Below are 16,755 nucleotides of genomic sequence, written 5' to 3' on the forward strand. Positions count from 1 at the left end.
AAAATGAAAATTCTTTCATCATTTACTCACCCTTATGTAGTTCGAAACCTGTATGAGTTTCTTTCTTCTGTTGAACTAAAAGAAAGATATTTTGAAGAATATTGGTAACATGTTGACTTCAATAGTAGGAAAAAAAATACTATAGAAGTCAATGGCTACTGTCAACTGTCTGGTTACCAATATTCTGTAAAATATCTTCTTTTGTGTTCAGCAGAAGAAAGAAATTCATACATGATGGGTGAATAAATGATGACACAATTAAAATTGGGTGAACTACCCTGATTTTAATGATGATTTTGACTAAATATATTAACACAATGTTCAAAACAGAACCCATACATCGTTCAGCACAGATTTTGTCTGTGAGCTCAGTACTGAATTGCATTAGTAAGAAGCAGAAAAGCTGTTGATGAGTGTTACTAAAAATGTGCCAGATTTCACACATCTTATATCACTTCGTTGAACAACCCACAGAGTTGATTCTGCCTGAACAGATGTGAGATGAGTAGGGTAACTTTGTGCCATTGTTTGAGACAGAGGAAGAGAGGCTCATTATGTATTTATTATCTTATGCATGAGCAAATAGTGTGATTTAGTATTTTTTTTTAATCCTGCTACGTTACACAAGGCATGTTGAGATTCTCAGTTGAATGCTGTAATACGGTACTGTATGTGAGAGTAATTTACTAGAACATTGCAGCAATGTTGTCATGTTTCTTTGCTCGGCCACCCCATGTGACCTGAATAGAACGAATCTCTCTCTTCACTCTTTTGCTCCACCAGTCAAAGCAGATTTGTGTCTGAACAGATGAACATTTAACACCGCTTCTCCGACTTGCCCTTCCCCCTTTCTATTTCACCACACACATATAAACACCTCCTAACCCGCTTTAGCAGTATGAACACATATTCATGTTGTGAGTGTATATTTATAGATGTGTACGACACTCTTTCACAAATATGCGTAAAAATGTGCATCCGGTGCTTTTGCACACTTAAATAGACACATCTGCATGCATAAGCCATCTGACCAGGTTACATAAGATGGGTCACATGCCCTCTGTTGCTGCTCTATCTTTGTATTCATCTCTCTATATAGCAAGCATATTCATTATCCATTTATCATCTATCCAGCTGCCTATTTGTGTATTTTTATACCTATATTCCTCAATATTTTGCTTTCACCTATCTAAATGCAGTGGGATCTCTTTAGTTACAGTAGATTTTTGAGCAAAAACAATATCATAGGCTTCAGTGTTGACTCAAGCTATTCAGCCTACTCAGGCTGGCAGCCAAATAAACCTTAATGTTTCTTAAGGGCAGTGGAAATTAGACCTTTTCATTTTATTGTGTAAATGAGAATGTAAATGAGGAGGTTCTGTATTAATAATCATCTACTAATGAAACATTCAATTCTCATTATGCATCATTCGCCAAATTTGAATTAAGTAAAAATATATTTCTGTTCCAAAGTATCGTTCCAAAGACTCTTAAACACTTAAACACACTCCTCTGGTAATTAATTTAATCACCACTTTTTATTGTATTATACTTATCCCAGAGCAATGTTATTTCTCTGAATCTGTTCAGACAAGTGTTTCTCTTGACCCCTGTCCAATCGGCAGTCATCGTGTTTTAAATTCTCCCTTTCCATGTAATGGAACCCATTTCAATATTTTCTGTTCTGTTTCGTTCTGGCCTGTTGTACACCTTTCCAGTATGGTGAGATACTGCACCGACACTCGATCTGAGTGGATCGCAGTTGAACTCCAGCTGAAACTGACCTGTTTAGAGCTGGTTCTTGATCTGAGAAGTAGACAACTGAAAATCTGGGCTCTATTTGCATGATGTTCCAAATTCATATGCCTTTATTTCTTCTGTGGAGCACAAAAACTGAATGTTTGCAAAATGTTCATGCTGTTTTCTATAATATAATGAAAGCTGATGGTGACCAGGGGCTGTCAAGCTTAAAAAAGGACAAAACAGCACAATAAAAGCATAATTAAAATAGGCTATAAAACTTGTGCACTTTATTTTATGTCTTTTGAAGCCATACAGTAGCTTTGTGTGAGGAACAGTCTGAAATCTAGGATTAATTTAAATCTTGTGTTTCATTGCAGGAAAAAACAAAAACAAAACAAAAAACTGCACATTTAGACAGGTTTCAAAAGACATCAGTTTTGAATAAATTACAGAATCTTCCTTTTTGAGTGAACTGTCCCTTTAACACACACTGCTGCACAGTGACTGAAATAACCTAACAATAACCCTGTTGTGCTGGTAGATGACAGAGCATGACTTAATACTGTGATTTCACTTGCTGTGATTTCAAAAGGACAGCATTAATGCCACTATTCACTTTAAAGACTGACTGTTGTATATAGCCTAGACAGATTTCATCAACAAATTCACAGGTATGATGTAATAGATGCATGTTTCTATAGCCAACAGCCATTTCTGTCAGGACCACTATCGTCAAATATGATTGACAGTTAGCATACAGTTAGGATTGGTGGTATGGTTCTTTTCTGGGCAAGAACTCCCTGCGCATCCATGCAGCCTAGCATGGATAAGATCAGGGAGAGCAGCAATAACCCCCCTTAGGGTAAGAACAGAACCAACATGAATGGATTGCAGATATCATTAATTAATTTGAATGTACAACATAATTAGAGAATTTTAGTCTGATTCAATGGGAATCAGAATGCCAAATCCTGACTGACGAGAGGAGGAGCTGGGGATGGAGGAGGGTAATTTGCTCCTGAGAAACACGATAACTGCTGATAATACTGAAGAAGCTTATACATACAGTGATAGGCGTCGTATTCCTATAGGTAGACATGGATCAGCTGATGCGAGCTTGACTAACGTGATCTGCCAGAACTGATGCTAAGCTTGATGTTTGTGTATCAGGTAGTGTTGTAGTATTCCAGACCGGTCTTGGACTTGTCACAGTCAAGACCACAACTGCAGAGATATCACTAAATTTCTGGTGCATTGTCTGATTTATTTGTTAACTTCATAATTAATGTTCCTGGAAGTAAAACTTCTTGTTTAAAACGCAATCAATAACTTACTTCTTATTCGATTTCTTTTGTTTGTGTCAAAGATTTCACCAAAATTAATACAAGTGCCCCCAAAAATGTATCTATCTATCTATCTATCTATCTATCTATCTATCTATCTATCTATCTATCTATCTATCTATCTATCTATCTATCTATCTATCTATCTATCTATCTATCTATCTATCTATCTATCTATCTATCTATCTATCTATCTATCTATCTATCTATCTATCTATCTATCTATCTATCTATCTATCTATCTATCTATCTATCTATCTATCTATCTATCTATCTATCTATCTATCTATCTATCTATCTATCTATCTATCTATATATCTATCTATCTAATACTTGTACCCAGCTTGTAAGGTTTACCTTTAAATGGTGTAATCATGCTGTGCAACTCTGCGGCACGTCTTGATCGAATGACATGTTCACTGCATGCTTGCGCAACCCCCCACTGATGTGAATGGACAGCCTTGAACAGCCTTTCAATTTGTATGTGTGAACATGCTGGCAGTGTCAGCCAGACAAATGCCATGTATTTTTTCTGCTCTGGTCAGTGGTGTGTTGTTTTTTTTTTTCATTCAGTTTTCCAGCAGAGGTCGCCCTACACACAGAACTGCCACATAATCATGCCTTTTTCTTGCTGTCTAATCAGGAAAGCAGTCCCAGGAACAGAAGGCTATTTTTAGACTCCTGTATGCCGTTTAAAACATTTCTTGCCATAATCAGCTCTTTTAATGCCAGCTCTCTCATTCGTTTGCACCCTTACAGAATGAGCAGCTGTATACCTGGGCTCCAGTGGGACAGAATGAGATCAGAACACCTGGGCGGCTCCAAACAATGTGGCCTCCGACCCCCACTTCTGTACAGGTGCGAGTGTGTCTTCCAATATGGTTGGGTATGCCCAAAATAAGGATTGTGCGGTCATTATTCCCATTATTATTAATGTATTTGATAAACACACATTAATATGTAATGTGTAATGATTACCATATTCAAATTCTAGGATATAATATTTTTGGTACAATACTTTGCTAAAATACTTCAAAGAAAGCCATGGTATTGCTATCTTACATCAAAAAATATATAGTTTACCATGGTACCATGTCCAAAGTTAATATCATGCTGCTACTCTTACATGGTACATATGGTACACAAAACACCACCCCTGTACTTTTTATAAGGGTAACAAAAAACTCCACGGTAATGCCATGCTTTTTGGACATTTTGGTGGTACTATGATGTTTTTGAACATGGTTCCATGGTAATACCATGTTTTTTGGACATGTAATATGATAAAATATATTTGTATTATTTGAAGTACCTTTGAGTATCATGTAAAATCATGTATTATATGGTAATTATTCAGTGACATGATAAATATCAACGTACCTTGGTATTTAATTCCATTACTGTAGCATAGTCCATTTTTGCAAGAGCTATGTGTAATCAAACACGCATTTGCTTTTGTCTATTGTCTGTGTACGTTAATGTGTGCAAACTCTCAAATAGTTTTAAATATTTCCCCAATAGGTTTGACACCCTCATGTTACTCATAATGTAATTTACAACTCACTAGCCATACGTGTCTTTAACGTTGCTAGAGACCTTCTGTAAACAGTATCCTAACAGCATCTTATCCTGATCTAAACATCTGTCCAGCAGGCGCAGTGCATCCCATTGCGTTTTAAGATCCACCATGTTTGATTTTTGAAATGATAAATGACCACTTGCATTCCAATGTTCAAAGCACACACACGCAACACCTTATATTACAGTTTATTCCTCATGTTTCTTGTAGGAATATTCCTGAATGTGATTCGAAATGCAGATCTTTTGGGGGGAATATGTCTTTTTTAATTACATTAATACTTGTAATACTTAACATAATGTATATAATGCCCTGGTACACGTGACCATATCAAATCGCACGAAGGAACTTCTCTGACTACTAATGACTCTAGAATTCCTAAGGGGCTTGAAGGTCTGGAGCCAAAATTTACCAAAGCTCCCTGGCTGTGGAAAAGGGTTTTGTGAATGAAAGCGTCTCCCCAAACCCATGTCAGTCTGACAGGGCCCAACATGTAACCAGACTCCATGTGTGTGATATGTTCTCCGCCAACCCCAAACCCCCCCCCCCCCCCCAATCCTTCACACAGACCCACACAAACTCTTTGAAGTCGTTTGAAGCTGTGTAAAAGAAAGGCACAAACCCTTCCCTCCTCATTCCCAGAGACTCTGCGGCTCGCCTTTTAGGAGTCCTCAGAGACGACTTCTGGAGTCTAGACTTGTTGGACTTCCTTGACCCTCGCTGCCAGATTGTATGTGTGTCTCTGTATGTTGTGTGTGTTTATCACCACGTTTGTGTGTTCGCCAAGTGCATCCCTTGTGTGTTGTGTGCTGATTTTTACATGCTGGCTGTGGTTGTTCATTCATTTCCCTGGGTTCACTCTCTTCCCTTTATCCAGGAAGCACCGCTACGTTTTCCATGATCAGCCAAAGTGCTTTTATTGACTTGTGGGATGCCACATGCGTGCCTGGTCTTTGCTATTAAGAAACACGGCCCCTTACTTACAAACACACACTCACTCATACCATTCGTCAAAAAACGTAGTCTCGGAGGAGAAACTAACATCCGCTAAAACAAGGCACTAACTCATGCTTGTACGATCGCATGTGACAGGAGGTGTCTGTGTTTTTCATTCCATGCTGCTGTTTCTTTTTAAAGATGTGAAGTCTCTTTTTTCTGTATCCTGCTCTCCACAGGATGGATCCACGGGGCAATCTGGGATTGTTCCAGAAGGGACTTCCGTTTCCATTCAGGAGCTAGAGCAAACAATTGAAGAATTACTTAAGAAAATATCAGATATGGAAAAAGACAATAATGAATTGGATGGCACAAAGCTTGGAACAAGGGATCAAGAAGTGGGTGATAATCAAACCATCAAACAGTCTAAAGTAAATGGACAAGGAGTTCTGCGCCACGTGAAAGCCATTCAGACCTCACCTGTCGAGGAAGCCTTTAAAACTCCAGTGCCTTTTTCAGACCAATCACAGACTCCCAAATTAAGTGACAGCGCCACTTCACCAACTGGACTGCCCTATTCCTGCAGCTGCCAAAGAAAACAGGAAATCAGTCCCCCTGCACCACCCCTACTTCCTGTTGTTTCAGGTGTATCGACACCTTCAGCACCAGATGTATCAATTCCTCCACCTCCACCTCCTCCACCTCCACTCCCAGGTATTGTTCCACCCCCTCCTCCGCCTCCACTTGTAGGTATGGTTCCGCCCCCTCCTCCACTCCCAGGTATGTTTCCACCCCCTCCACCTCGACTCCCAGGAATGGCTCCGCCCCCTCCACCACCTCCACTTCCTGGTATTGTATCTCCACTTGTGGGCATGGCTCCACCCCCTCCTCCCCTCCCAGGCATGGCTCCACCCCCTCCACCTCCACCTCCTGGCTGTGGACCTCCACCTCCCCCTCCTCCACCTGCTTTTGGGCCCCCACAACCCTTCGGTCCCCCTCCACCCTTCATGGGGTTTGTGCCACCCAGCATGGCTCAGGAGTCCGCCCCCCTTAAAGCTGTCATCGAGCCTCCAAGACCCATGAAACCACTCTACTGGACCCGGATTCAGCTACAAGCCAAAAAGTAAACTTATGCCTCATTGACTGATGCTACATGAATTTGCAATATGTATTTTGAATGTTTGTGTTTCACCTTATTTACATTCAGCCAAGGTTTAATTATGATCACACATACAATAAGACAAACTGATTTTTTTTTTTCTTGCACATAGGGATACCAAAAGTGCTCTGGTGTGGGAGAAGGTTCAAGAGCCATCCGTAAACTTTGACGAATTTGTGGAGAAGTTTGCCAAAAGTGCAGTTAAGGAAAAGAAGAAACCTATCTCAGATACCATAACTAAGTCAAAGACCAAACAGGTAAGAAAGACTTTTCTACACCCACACTGATTGAAATCACTGGAGTCCAACAAATAGGCCATACCCTAGTGGACCTTAGTATGCCCACTTCGTCTCAGATCCCGGGACAACATTCCCGGTTGTCTGCCCCTGAAGATAGCTCTGCCCACACCTCACCACACACAAAACCATTAACAGTGATTTCACATGCACAGCTTGTGAATCAGAGCCTTACAGACGTTCAGTAAATGTTATAAGCTCTACTTAATGTTCCATCAACCAAAGTGTGACTGTGAGACTCTTTGATAAGTCTGTTTACCATCAGAAACTATCCAGGCATCTACCACATCTGAAGCTAATCTCTCTCTCTCTCTCTTCCGCTCTGGTAGTGGTGTGAAAATTAGTCATTGGTGAGAGTTTTGTGGGTCCTTCGTCTGGAGTCGAACAGATTTCTGATAACAACACACAGCTCCACAACAAGCTCATTACTAACTGCATCACAAAAAAAAAACTATTTTATTTAATTGTCCTGCAGCTGTGTTCATCAACTATGAATTAAGTACAGATATTTAGTGTTGTTATCATGAAGATAATTTACAAATATATATACCATCCTTAATAAAGAGGAATTTGGCGCTACCATGGTACAGTAATTGTAACAAATGGTAGTACTGTCATACTTTGAAATATACCATGGTACTGAAATTCATGTACCATGGTGTTTACAGTACATATACATGGTACTTTCAAGAATACCAAGGTAGTACTTTTGTGCATGTTTTTGTACATGTACTATGGCACTAGAATGTTTTTCTTAAAGTATCCTGTAGTGCCACTAAAATACTGTGGTATATGAATATGGTAATCATTCCCAAAATCATTGGTAATCCCATCCAATACCATCTTTGTGCCATGGTACTAAACAAGGTTTTTATGAACACGTTTTGAGAATACTCAGTGGTATTGCCTACAAATAGGATAAATGACAAACTGGATGTTTAACCATGTAAATATTGAGAAATTCATAAGACTTTTGAAAGTGTTCTGTTTGCTCTTTCTCTCTCTCTCTCTCTCTCTCTCTCTCTCTCTCTCTCTCTCTCTCTCTCTCTCTCTCTCTCTCTCTGTGGTCTGTAAGATCTGAGGAATGGGAGGGGGGGTCTGTATTGAGTTAAAACCCACAACCCTCAAACCACCAGCCAACCCAGCGACTCCAGTCAGCCTAGTGTGGTCATGCCACACTTTATATGTGTGTGTAAGAGAAAGAGAGAGTGGGTGTGTGTAGCATTGTTCACAATAGAGTTGCTTTAGGCCTATGGTTACAGTTTGCTCATATCAGTCAAAATTACATTGCTAATCTAATCAAATGCCCACTTTTCACATGAATTAGATATATCAATTAAAAACAGCTGCCCGAAGCTCCATTTGAGCCCACATTATCATGTTAATTTTATGAATCATATTCATTTTACGGCCCATTACTTTGGCAGGAGTTACCTAGTTCTTTAGCTGGTAGTTACTGTACGACCGCCGAACCTCCATCCTCCCTCATACAGCGACATCCTCGGTTCCCACCAAGACAGTGCTAAAGTATGGAATCAATTCTCATTGGTTGGTAAGCGTCTGGTTTTAGATCCAACTCATCACAGGCATGAGTGTGTTTCCCACATCATTAACGTAGCACACCACTCTGCAGTCGGGCTGTATTTAGTGGTCATGAGCCCCGTGGAGATAATGGTAGCCAGTGGCTTCCTGATGATCACACTGAGCCGCCATCACACACTTTCAAGTGTGGCCTGTACTAGAAGGTTTTCATGGCTCCAAATTCTTTCCAACAATCAGAATTAACATGTTGTTAACGGACGGCAATGAAAGAAGACATGTTTACGATGGCACTCAATATACATGTGTTAATGCACAGAAGACGCTAAAGCTACAGTGAACTAGCAGACGGCAGAGCTCAGGGAATGTTTTCTCTTTCAAAAAACAGTGAAAATTTATACAGAGTATGTGAGGTATTCCATGCATCCACACGCATCCACTTGTTTAGAAATGCCTGATTTGAAGGGGCCGTCTGAAAGTGTCAAAATCTAACTCGGTTTAATTGGACCAGACAGGTCTGTCATTTGCATAATCACTGTGGTGTTCTTTGGCAGAGCCAGAAACGGGAGAAAGTAAAGTTCTTTTGATATATGTGGATGCTATGCATGAAAGAATGAGACAGGACCTCTCCATAATGCCATATGAGGAAACAGTCATAAATACTCATACTCATACTTTGGCTTTGTTTTTGGTTTCCTTTTTAGGCCAAAGTACCTCTCTGTGCTATTAAATTTATGAGGGCAGCCAGATGAAATACTGTGTTTATGGAATTTTTTGTGTTATAGTATAATGTGGCTGATGTTTTACTACAGTAATGAAGTAATCATCCTCTGTCTCTCTCAGGTTGTCAAGCTGCTGAATAACAAACGTTCTCAGGCAGTGGGGATTCTAATGTCCAGTCTTCATTTGGATATGAAAGATATCCAAAATGGTGAGCAACCCAAAGAAGTGTTCTTGCACCTAGTATGCCCATTGTTAATGTTGCGTGTGTGTATGTGCGCACACTTGTTCTGCTGTTGACTACTTGTCATGTTTCTGAAAAAAGCAGTTATATATATATATATATATATACAGTATATATATATATATATATATATATATATATATACAGTGCTATGCATAAGTTTAGACACCCATGCTAAAGTTGAATAAAAAGAGGAATAAAAAATCTTCTTTTGGAAATTGAACTTAATGCCTCAATTAAAAAAATTAGGAAATATCCAACCTTTAAGGACACCAATTTTCTTTGTGAATGAATAATGTATCGTAAATAAATAAATGTTCTTCCTTAAAATACAGGGTGCATAAGTTTGGACACCCCTATGTTAAATTCCCATAGAGGCAGGCAGATTTCTATTTTTAAAGGCCAGTTACTTCATGGATCCAGGATACTATGCATCCTGATAAAGTTCCCTTGGCCTTTGGAATTAAAATAGCCCCACATCATCACATAGCCTTCACCATACCTAGAGATTGGCATGGTTTTATTTCAGTTAGCCTAATAGCTGGTTTGATTTACACTGAGAGATAATCTTATGGAAAGTACTCCATGCCAATCTCTAGGTATGGTGAAGGCTATGTGATGATGTGAGGCTATTTTAATTTCTTAATTTCCAAAAGATGATTTTTTATTCCTCTTTTTAGTCAACTTTAGCATGGGTGTCTAAACTTATGCATAGCACTGTATATACAGTATATTAGGTGTGTGTGTTTTTGGCTAAACCTCCTGAGATTGTGCTCAGCCTCCTGCCAGCATGTGACCTCTCTAAGGGGGGAAATATGATGTCACAGCCAATTAAGACGCATTGTTCGGTGATGTTTATACAGTTACTGATTGTGTTTGAAAGCTGGAGAGAGAGGGTTGGTTGCGTCTCAGGGTTCAAGAATAGGTTGATACTGTAGATCTTAATGAACATGATTAGAGTCGCATCCTCTTTCTCATCCTGTTCTGTTCTTTTACTGTAGTTACAGTTTTAATCTGTTTTTGCATAAACCCTCAAAGTCCTATTTCTCTGCTTAAGATATTTCCGAATCTGTCTCTGGAGTCTTTTTCTCTCTAATTCGTCTCTTTATACCTCGCTTATTGTTGTCACCACTCTGTCTTCTCATTCATCCCCTTGAATGGGCTATAAAGGAAATAATGCAATTTCTTCTCATCAAATGTTTGGGAATGTTAGTCCTGTCTCGCAGAGCCCAGAGAACTCTTGATTGTGGATTTTTATGTGGTGAAGGAGTTACTGAAATAGAATACAAAGGAAAAAGGCCAAATACTAAGACAATTAATTAGTAAAAGTAGGAAAATGTTTTAAAAAGGTTGATTATTTCACACATATATCTTCAAACTGTCTACACTTATCTTTTGTTCCATTTCTCATCCAGATGATGATCTGTGTATTTCTTCTTTGGATTAAAATGAATAAGATTACCCATGAAAAGCAAAGAGACAGTAGTGAACAGTAATTATTATTAAAAATGATATGATATTAATTAGATTTTTTCAGTTAATCTTTGTACAGGTTACATCCATATGACAGTATGGTCACACACTGTGAAACTAGTCTTTTTGAGTTAGTCAGTGAATTCTTTACTCAAACCATTCATTCAGATCCACTGGTATGTTCAGGAACGCCACTGTTGTTTGGATACGTTCAACGGTTGATTCTGCTTTGATTTTGGAGTCGGTGCAAAAATGGACCCATGTGTGGTTACTTTTTAGTCCTGGATGGATAAATAGTGTATTCTTCAGCAACATAGTCTAAACAATGTGATTTTTTTTTTTAGTCATTCATTGGTTAACAGGCGGCAGACAAGCTGAATTCTGTTTTCTTTCAGTAAAATTTTTCCATGCATAATTTCCCTCCAGTCTAATCCACTGTAACAACAACCCTTTTTTAAATTCAATTTTTCTTTCTTCGTTTTAATGAATCAGCAAGGCTGGATGCAGTTTTAAAAACCACATCACATTATGTGAACGGATACCTAATATTTTACACACACACACATATGCACACATCCTTTAAACCGGCGGTATTTGAAGAAATTTTTACTGGCTCTTTGAGAATTTATGGGCACAGTCCCCATCTATTATGCAGCTCAGTACCCACAATTCAGCACTGGTCGAGTCTCATTGGGTCTCGCTGCAATTCCGCCCAATGCAGAGGCCAGTATGTTTGGCCAGAGTAAACCACCAAATAGAAACAAACAGTTTCTCTGACAGAGCTATTTACCCAGAATCAATACATTCCTCAACATCACGCTTCACCACACTGACCTGGATCAGGCCCTTTGAGGAACTAGGAAAGAATGTCGTGAGTTGGTTTAATTGCAGAGTTTGAAGGTTCATGCAAAGTTATGAGGCATTTTTTACAGTCAGTAGAAATGTTACCCGTCTGTCTCTCTTTTCTTTCATTATTCAATTATCAGCCATCAAAAAAAAAAAAAAAAAAAAAAAAACCTCTTCTCAAGATTACGACTTGTTAGGGAACCTAAACCTAATCTGGTGCAACTCCTCTGTGGATTTCCACTGAATCGCTGCCTTTGTGTCAACTTTCTTGTTTCCCTCAGCTGGTTTTCATAAGATCTCATGTTTGAGCCCTTCACAAGCTGAAAAACACTCCTGCATGCCTGACTAGAACACAGGCTGCTCTTGCACCAACACACTTGGTGACAAGCCTTTGATTTCTACCCATAACAGTCTCAGAGTTTCACAAGTCAGCTCGGTGTTTATGCGTATGTGAGATTGGAATCCTCAACGTGTGACGCCGACCCCCTCCGGATCTTTTGTTTGTTATGTTTCTTTAGTGACTCACACACTTGTTCTGCAGTGCCGTCTGTTTGGGTCTTCTAAGCTATGTCACAGGACATTGTTTTGTGGAAACATTCTGAATCATGGCAGCGATCACAAAGAAAGCAACAAGGAAACATATGTGTATGATCATGTCCTTATATAAAATCCTTCTCTTCTCTTTGTTAGCCAAACATTGTACTGTTTTATAGTTAGTGGTGTTTAGAGAGAGAAGGTGGTATGTGTCTGTACAGCTGAAGAATTGCAAACATGGTGGCATTCGCTCGACGTTTGGAAGATAGTAATTATGGACGTTTGGCACGAACTGAATTTTGTAAACCTGTTAAGTACTAAGAAACTGCTTTACATGTTTGGCTTATGAAATATGTAACAAGAACAGAAATGTAGAGTAGCATATTTAGAGGTATAAACCTGAGCTAGCATTGTTCACTTAAACAAGGCATTTAATCCAAGGTTGCTCCAGGGGGATTCCTCATGTAATAGGTGTTATTTGTATAAGAACGTCAGCTAAGTGATGAGCTGTGTAACAGTAAAAGTGCACGAATTTCAGGTGATTATAGTCACCGTGGTGTAAAACCTATAATTGCGTTTATAGTTTAGAAATGTGAGAATTGTTTCACAGACACTCCCCACTACAATTTCCACGGAGCCTTTCTGGTTATATCCTAATTAAAGTAAATGGGCCAAGGTATTATTATTATTATTATTAATATTATTATTATGTGTGACACCAACCCCCTCCAGACGATTTGTATATATCATACTTACTTGATCTACAGTGCATACTATTTAATATATTTATTAAATTATATTACATTTAATAATAATAGTATAATATTTAAATTTATATTAATATTGACTAACAAATGCTAAGCACGTCTTAATTTAGCACAATTTATATAGCAGAGATGCTGACCCCCTATGATTTGTTTTTTTCAGTGACTCACACTCATAAAATATTTCATATATTTTTATGTATATAATAACAACAGTATAAGTACTACAATTTCAATTAAAATTCTTATTTAATATTGATAAACACATGCTAAACACGTCTTACTTTAGCATAAATCTTTGTTTTATAATGATAAAAATAATTTTAGTTATAATAATTGTATTATTTGTATTGTTATTTGTGTCATGCCGACCCCCTCCATACGATTTGTTTGTTTCTTCAGTGACTCACACTATTTCATATATTTATTATATTACAAAATAATTTTATTACTGAACACTTTTTTTTTTTTTTTTTTTTAGCTAATAAATTTAGAAAGCTTTCATAACCATTTCTTCCTCAGATTTTAAATCAAGACCACCACTCTAAACTACTGCATCAGTGTTTTGGGAAAGCACAGCCCACATCCCTGGACTTCATGAGACAAATTCTTTGTTTGGAGACTTTGTTGTGGGGGTGTGGGGATTACGCTGTTGTTGTTTGTGTATGTGGCGATTGGGGTGTAGATCTGGTGGGAGTTGGTGTTGTCAGGTTGATGACAGGTTAAATTACTGAGTCATGGATTGAGCATACTTTTTTCACTCTCTTTTCTTGTCTCTCTCCCTCTTTCATGTGTTCCCTCTTCCAATCTCTTCTAAGGCTGCAGTTGTTCTCTTTGATATCTTTCTCCCATAACAGGAGGAATGCTTTTGCTGTCTGTCTCCATTTTATACATCTGAGCATTGGCCAAATATGGATGTTTTTGTTATTTTTTCTTGTGTGGTTTCTGGAACGCGCCAATGATCAATTTCTCAATTCCCCAAATGACTGAACACACAAAAGTTAGCCCATAACAGCTCTATTTAGCACAGACAAAAAGTGTTCAGTCAAGCCAGCTCAATAACAGCCCTGCTAGAGATTCAAATGCTTTTATTATGTAAAAAGAACTCTGGAAAATAAATGTTTGATGCTGAGTAAACACATTTTGGTTGTTAAATAATATAATCGACCGTGCCGAACTGTATAGTTTGGGTTTGGTACGATTTTTTAATGCTAATGAAAGAAGTCTCTTATGCTTACTAAGGCTGAATTTATTTAATCAAACTTACAGTAAAAACACAATACAGCAATTCTTGTGGTGGTAAAGCTGAATTTTCAGTATCATTCCTCCAGTCTTTAGACATGATCCTTCAGAAATCATTCTAATGTCTGATTTGGTGCTCAATAAGCATTTATTATTATCAATGTTGAAAACAGTTGTGCTGCTTAATATTTTTGCAGAGGCCGTAACTATTTAATAAATAGACATTTCGAAAGAACAGCATTTATTTGAAATGGAAATCTTTAAATTAAAAATGTCTTCACTGTCACTTTTCATTCATTTATTTCAATAAAATGTATTAATGTAAAATAAAAAAATAAAATGATAAAAATAATTATATTAAATTATTAAGTAAATTAATATATTGTTTTGATATATTAGATATTAAATGAATTGTTTGTTTATAAATTGTGGAACTTATTGTTTTGATTTATGGACATATTATGGATATGGATTTTTTACTGAAAAAAAAAAAAGTGCTTTGGTATTTTAGTTCTTTGGAAAATAAATTATTTTCAATTCCCGGACAGTTGTCGATCAGTATTCCTCATAGTGTTCCTCTGTCTGAAAAATCATTTGAATAGATCTGTATTCTTGATGGGTCAGTCAGTGATGGATTCTCTCATTTTTCATCTCTCTTTCTCTCTTTGACAGCCATCTTGAACATGGACTGCACAGTGGTGGATCTGGAGACGCTCCAGGCGCTGTATGAAAATGTAAGTCCACGACATGACAGGACGTGACAGTCCAGATAAGCAGATGTGATGAATCCTGGCGATCCTTATGAAGTATGAATTCCATAAGTGATCATTTATCATATCATTAAACTCTTAAACCTCTCAGAACTGGACAGGATATACCCTGAGATCTTGGAGCTCTGCCTTGACGCGGTCCACTCCAAAAGAGAGCTGCGGAAATGTGTGTTAAATACCAAAACAAACATGCAGGCCACAAACACCGCTGGAATGAGTAAGGTTTACCATGGAGCCAGGGTGCGTGTCACTGTCTGAGGGAAAGAGAGAGAGAGAGGAAACAAGACGACTGTTTAAAGACAGACATGCAGACATGGAACTGACAACAGGAAGACAAATGGAGAGGATGAGGTTTTCCCTCGCAAGAATAAAAAAAGGACAGTTGAAAAACTCAGGAAAAAAAGATTGAGCAAAAGAATTGCAGCTTATGTAACTTTTTGGCAGTTGCAATTACGTCAGTTTGACGTGGCGGCATAAATCAAACCTCTTTCTTGGAAGATCCATGAATTGCTCTTAGATGATTGGCTGCTACCAAATACTGATTTTCTTTAATTCTTTAAGTGTGTGTGGGAGCTGGTGAGTTTGCACACCATGATTCGCCATGTGTATTGCAGCAACGGTCATAAATCTTGCTGTCAACACAAGAGGTCCTTTACATGTTTTCTGTGTGTGAGTGTGTGTGAGTGTGAGCTGCACTTCATTCTAACGAGATAAAGAACGGGCGACGGGAGCCGTAGCCACACATCATGACGCCATAACATTTCTCACACAAGTCTGATGATATCTTGGCACTATTCTTGCTGTTTTGCTCTATGTATCATTTTGGGAATATGGCTTTCATATGTCATTGCATCATACATATCTTACTAATATTTCGGCACACACATGTTTTTCGCAGATTAGTTTGCAGTGTTGGTTAAGTTACTCTAAAAATTGTATTAATTACTAGCTACTGATTATATCTTCAAGAGTGTAATTAGATTACTGTACTAATTACACTCTCTTTAAAAAGTTAGTTGTAAGAAGGCTATATACTATGTAACTTTATTTTATAAAATTTTTTTTTGGAAATTAAATTAAATTTTGGTATGTTTTAGCTTACCTCAAGGGCATCCAAGATGTAGGTGTCTTTTTTTTCCTCAGTAGTTTCAATTTTGATATTTTTAGGTCAAACTGTTCTTGTCTGTCAGTCATATAATGCAGGTCTGTGGTCACTGTCTCAAAGAGCATGCACAGAGTCCAAATTAAACAATTCCCCATCGTCCAAATTAAACAATTCCCCATCGTAAGTACACATTGATGGCCTAAGACACGAAACGAGCGGTTTGTGTGAGAAAACGAACAGTATTTGTTTATACCTCTTGTAACACAGCCATGTCCAAGTGATCTGAGGACGCGCGCTTCCTGGTGTGTGACGTGTGCGCAGACTGGTGCATAGATATATACACTAGATGTCGCCTTGGCTACGGCAGTTCATTGGAACGAATGTCTTTAAGGCGACATCTAGTGTATATTTCTATGCACCAGTCTGCGCACACATCACACACCAGGATGCGCGCGCGCCCTC

The 16,755-nt window shown here is 38.2% G+C and overlaps 1 protein-coding gene across 2 annotated transcripts in view; it reads left to right on the top strand.

Annotated features, from left to right (window-relative positions):
* fmn2a (formin 2a) overlaps window positions 1-16,755 on the top strand; it is a 42,062-nt gene that overhangs the window by 7,516 nt on the left and 17,791 nt on the right. For both annotated transcript variants that reach the window (XM_081347301.1, XM_081347302.1), the window contains exons 3-7: window positions 3,846-3,944; window positions 5,841-6,724; window positions 6,873-7,017; window positions 9,439-9,526; window positions 15,091-15,152. In XM_081347301.1, coding sequence (XP_081203427.1) covers window positions 3,846-3,944; window positions 5,841-6,724; window positions 6,873-7,017; window positions 9,439-9,526; window positions 15,091-15,152 — 1,278 coding nt within the window. The remainder of the gene's footprint in view (window positions 1-3,845; window positions 3,945-5,840; window positions 6,725-6,872; window positions 7,018-9,438; window positions 9,527-15,090; window positions 15,153-16,755) is intronic.

The sequence above is a fragment of the Scardinius erythrophthalmus genome, assembly GCF_964197995.2.
Source record: "Scardinius erythrophthalmus genome assembly, chromosome: 19".
NCBI lineage: Eukaryota > Metazoa > Chordata > Actinopteri > Cypriniformes > Leuciscidae > Scardinius > Scardinius erythrophthalmus.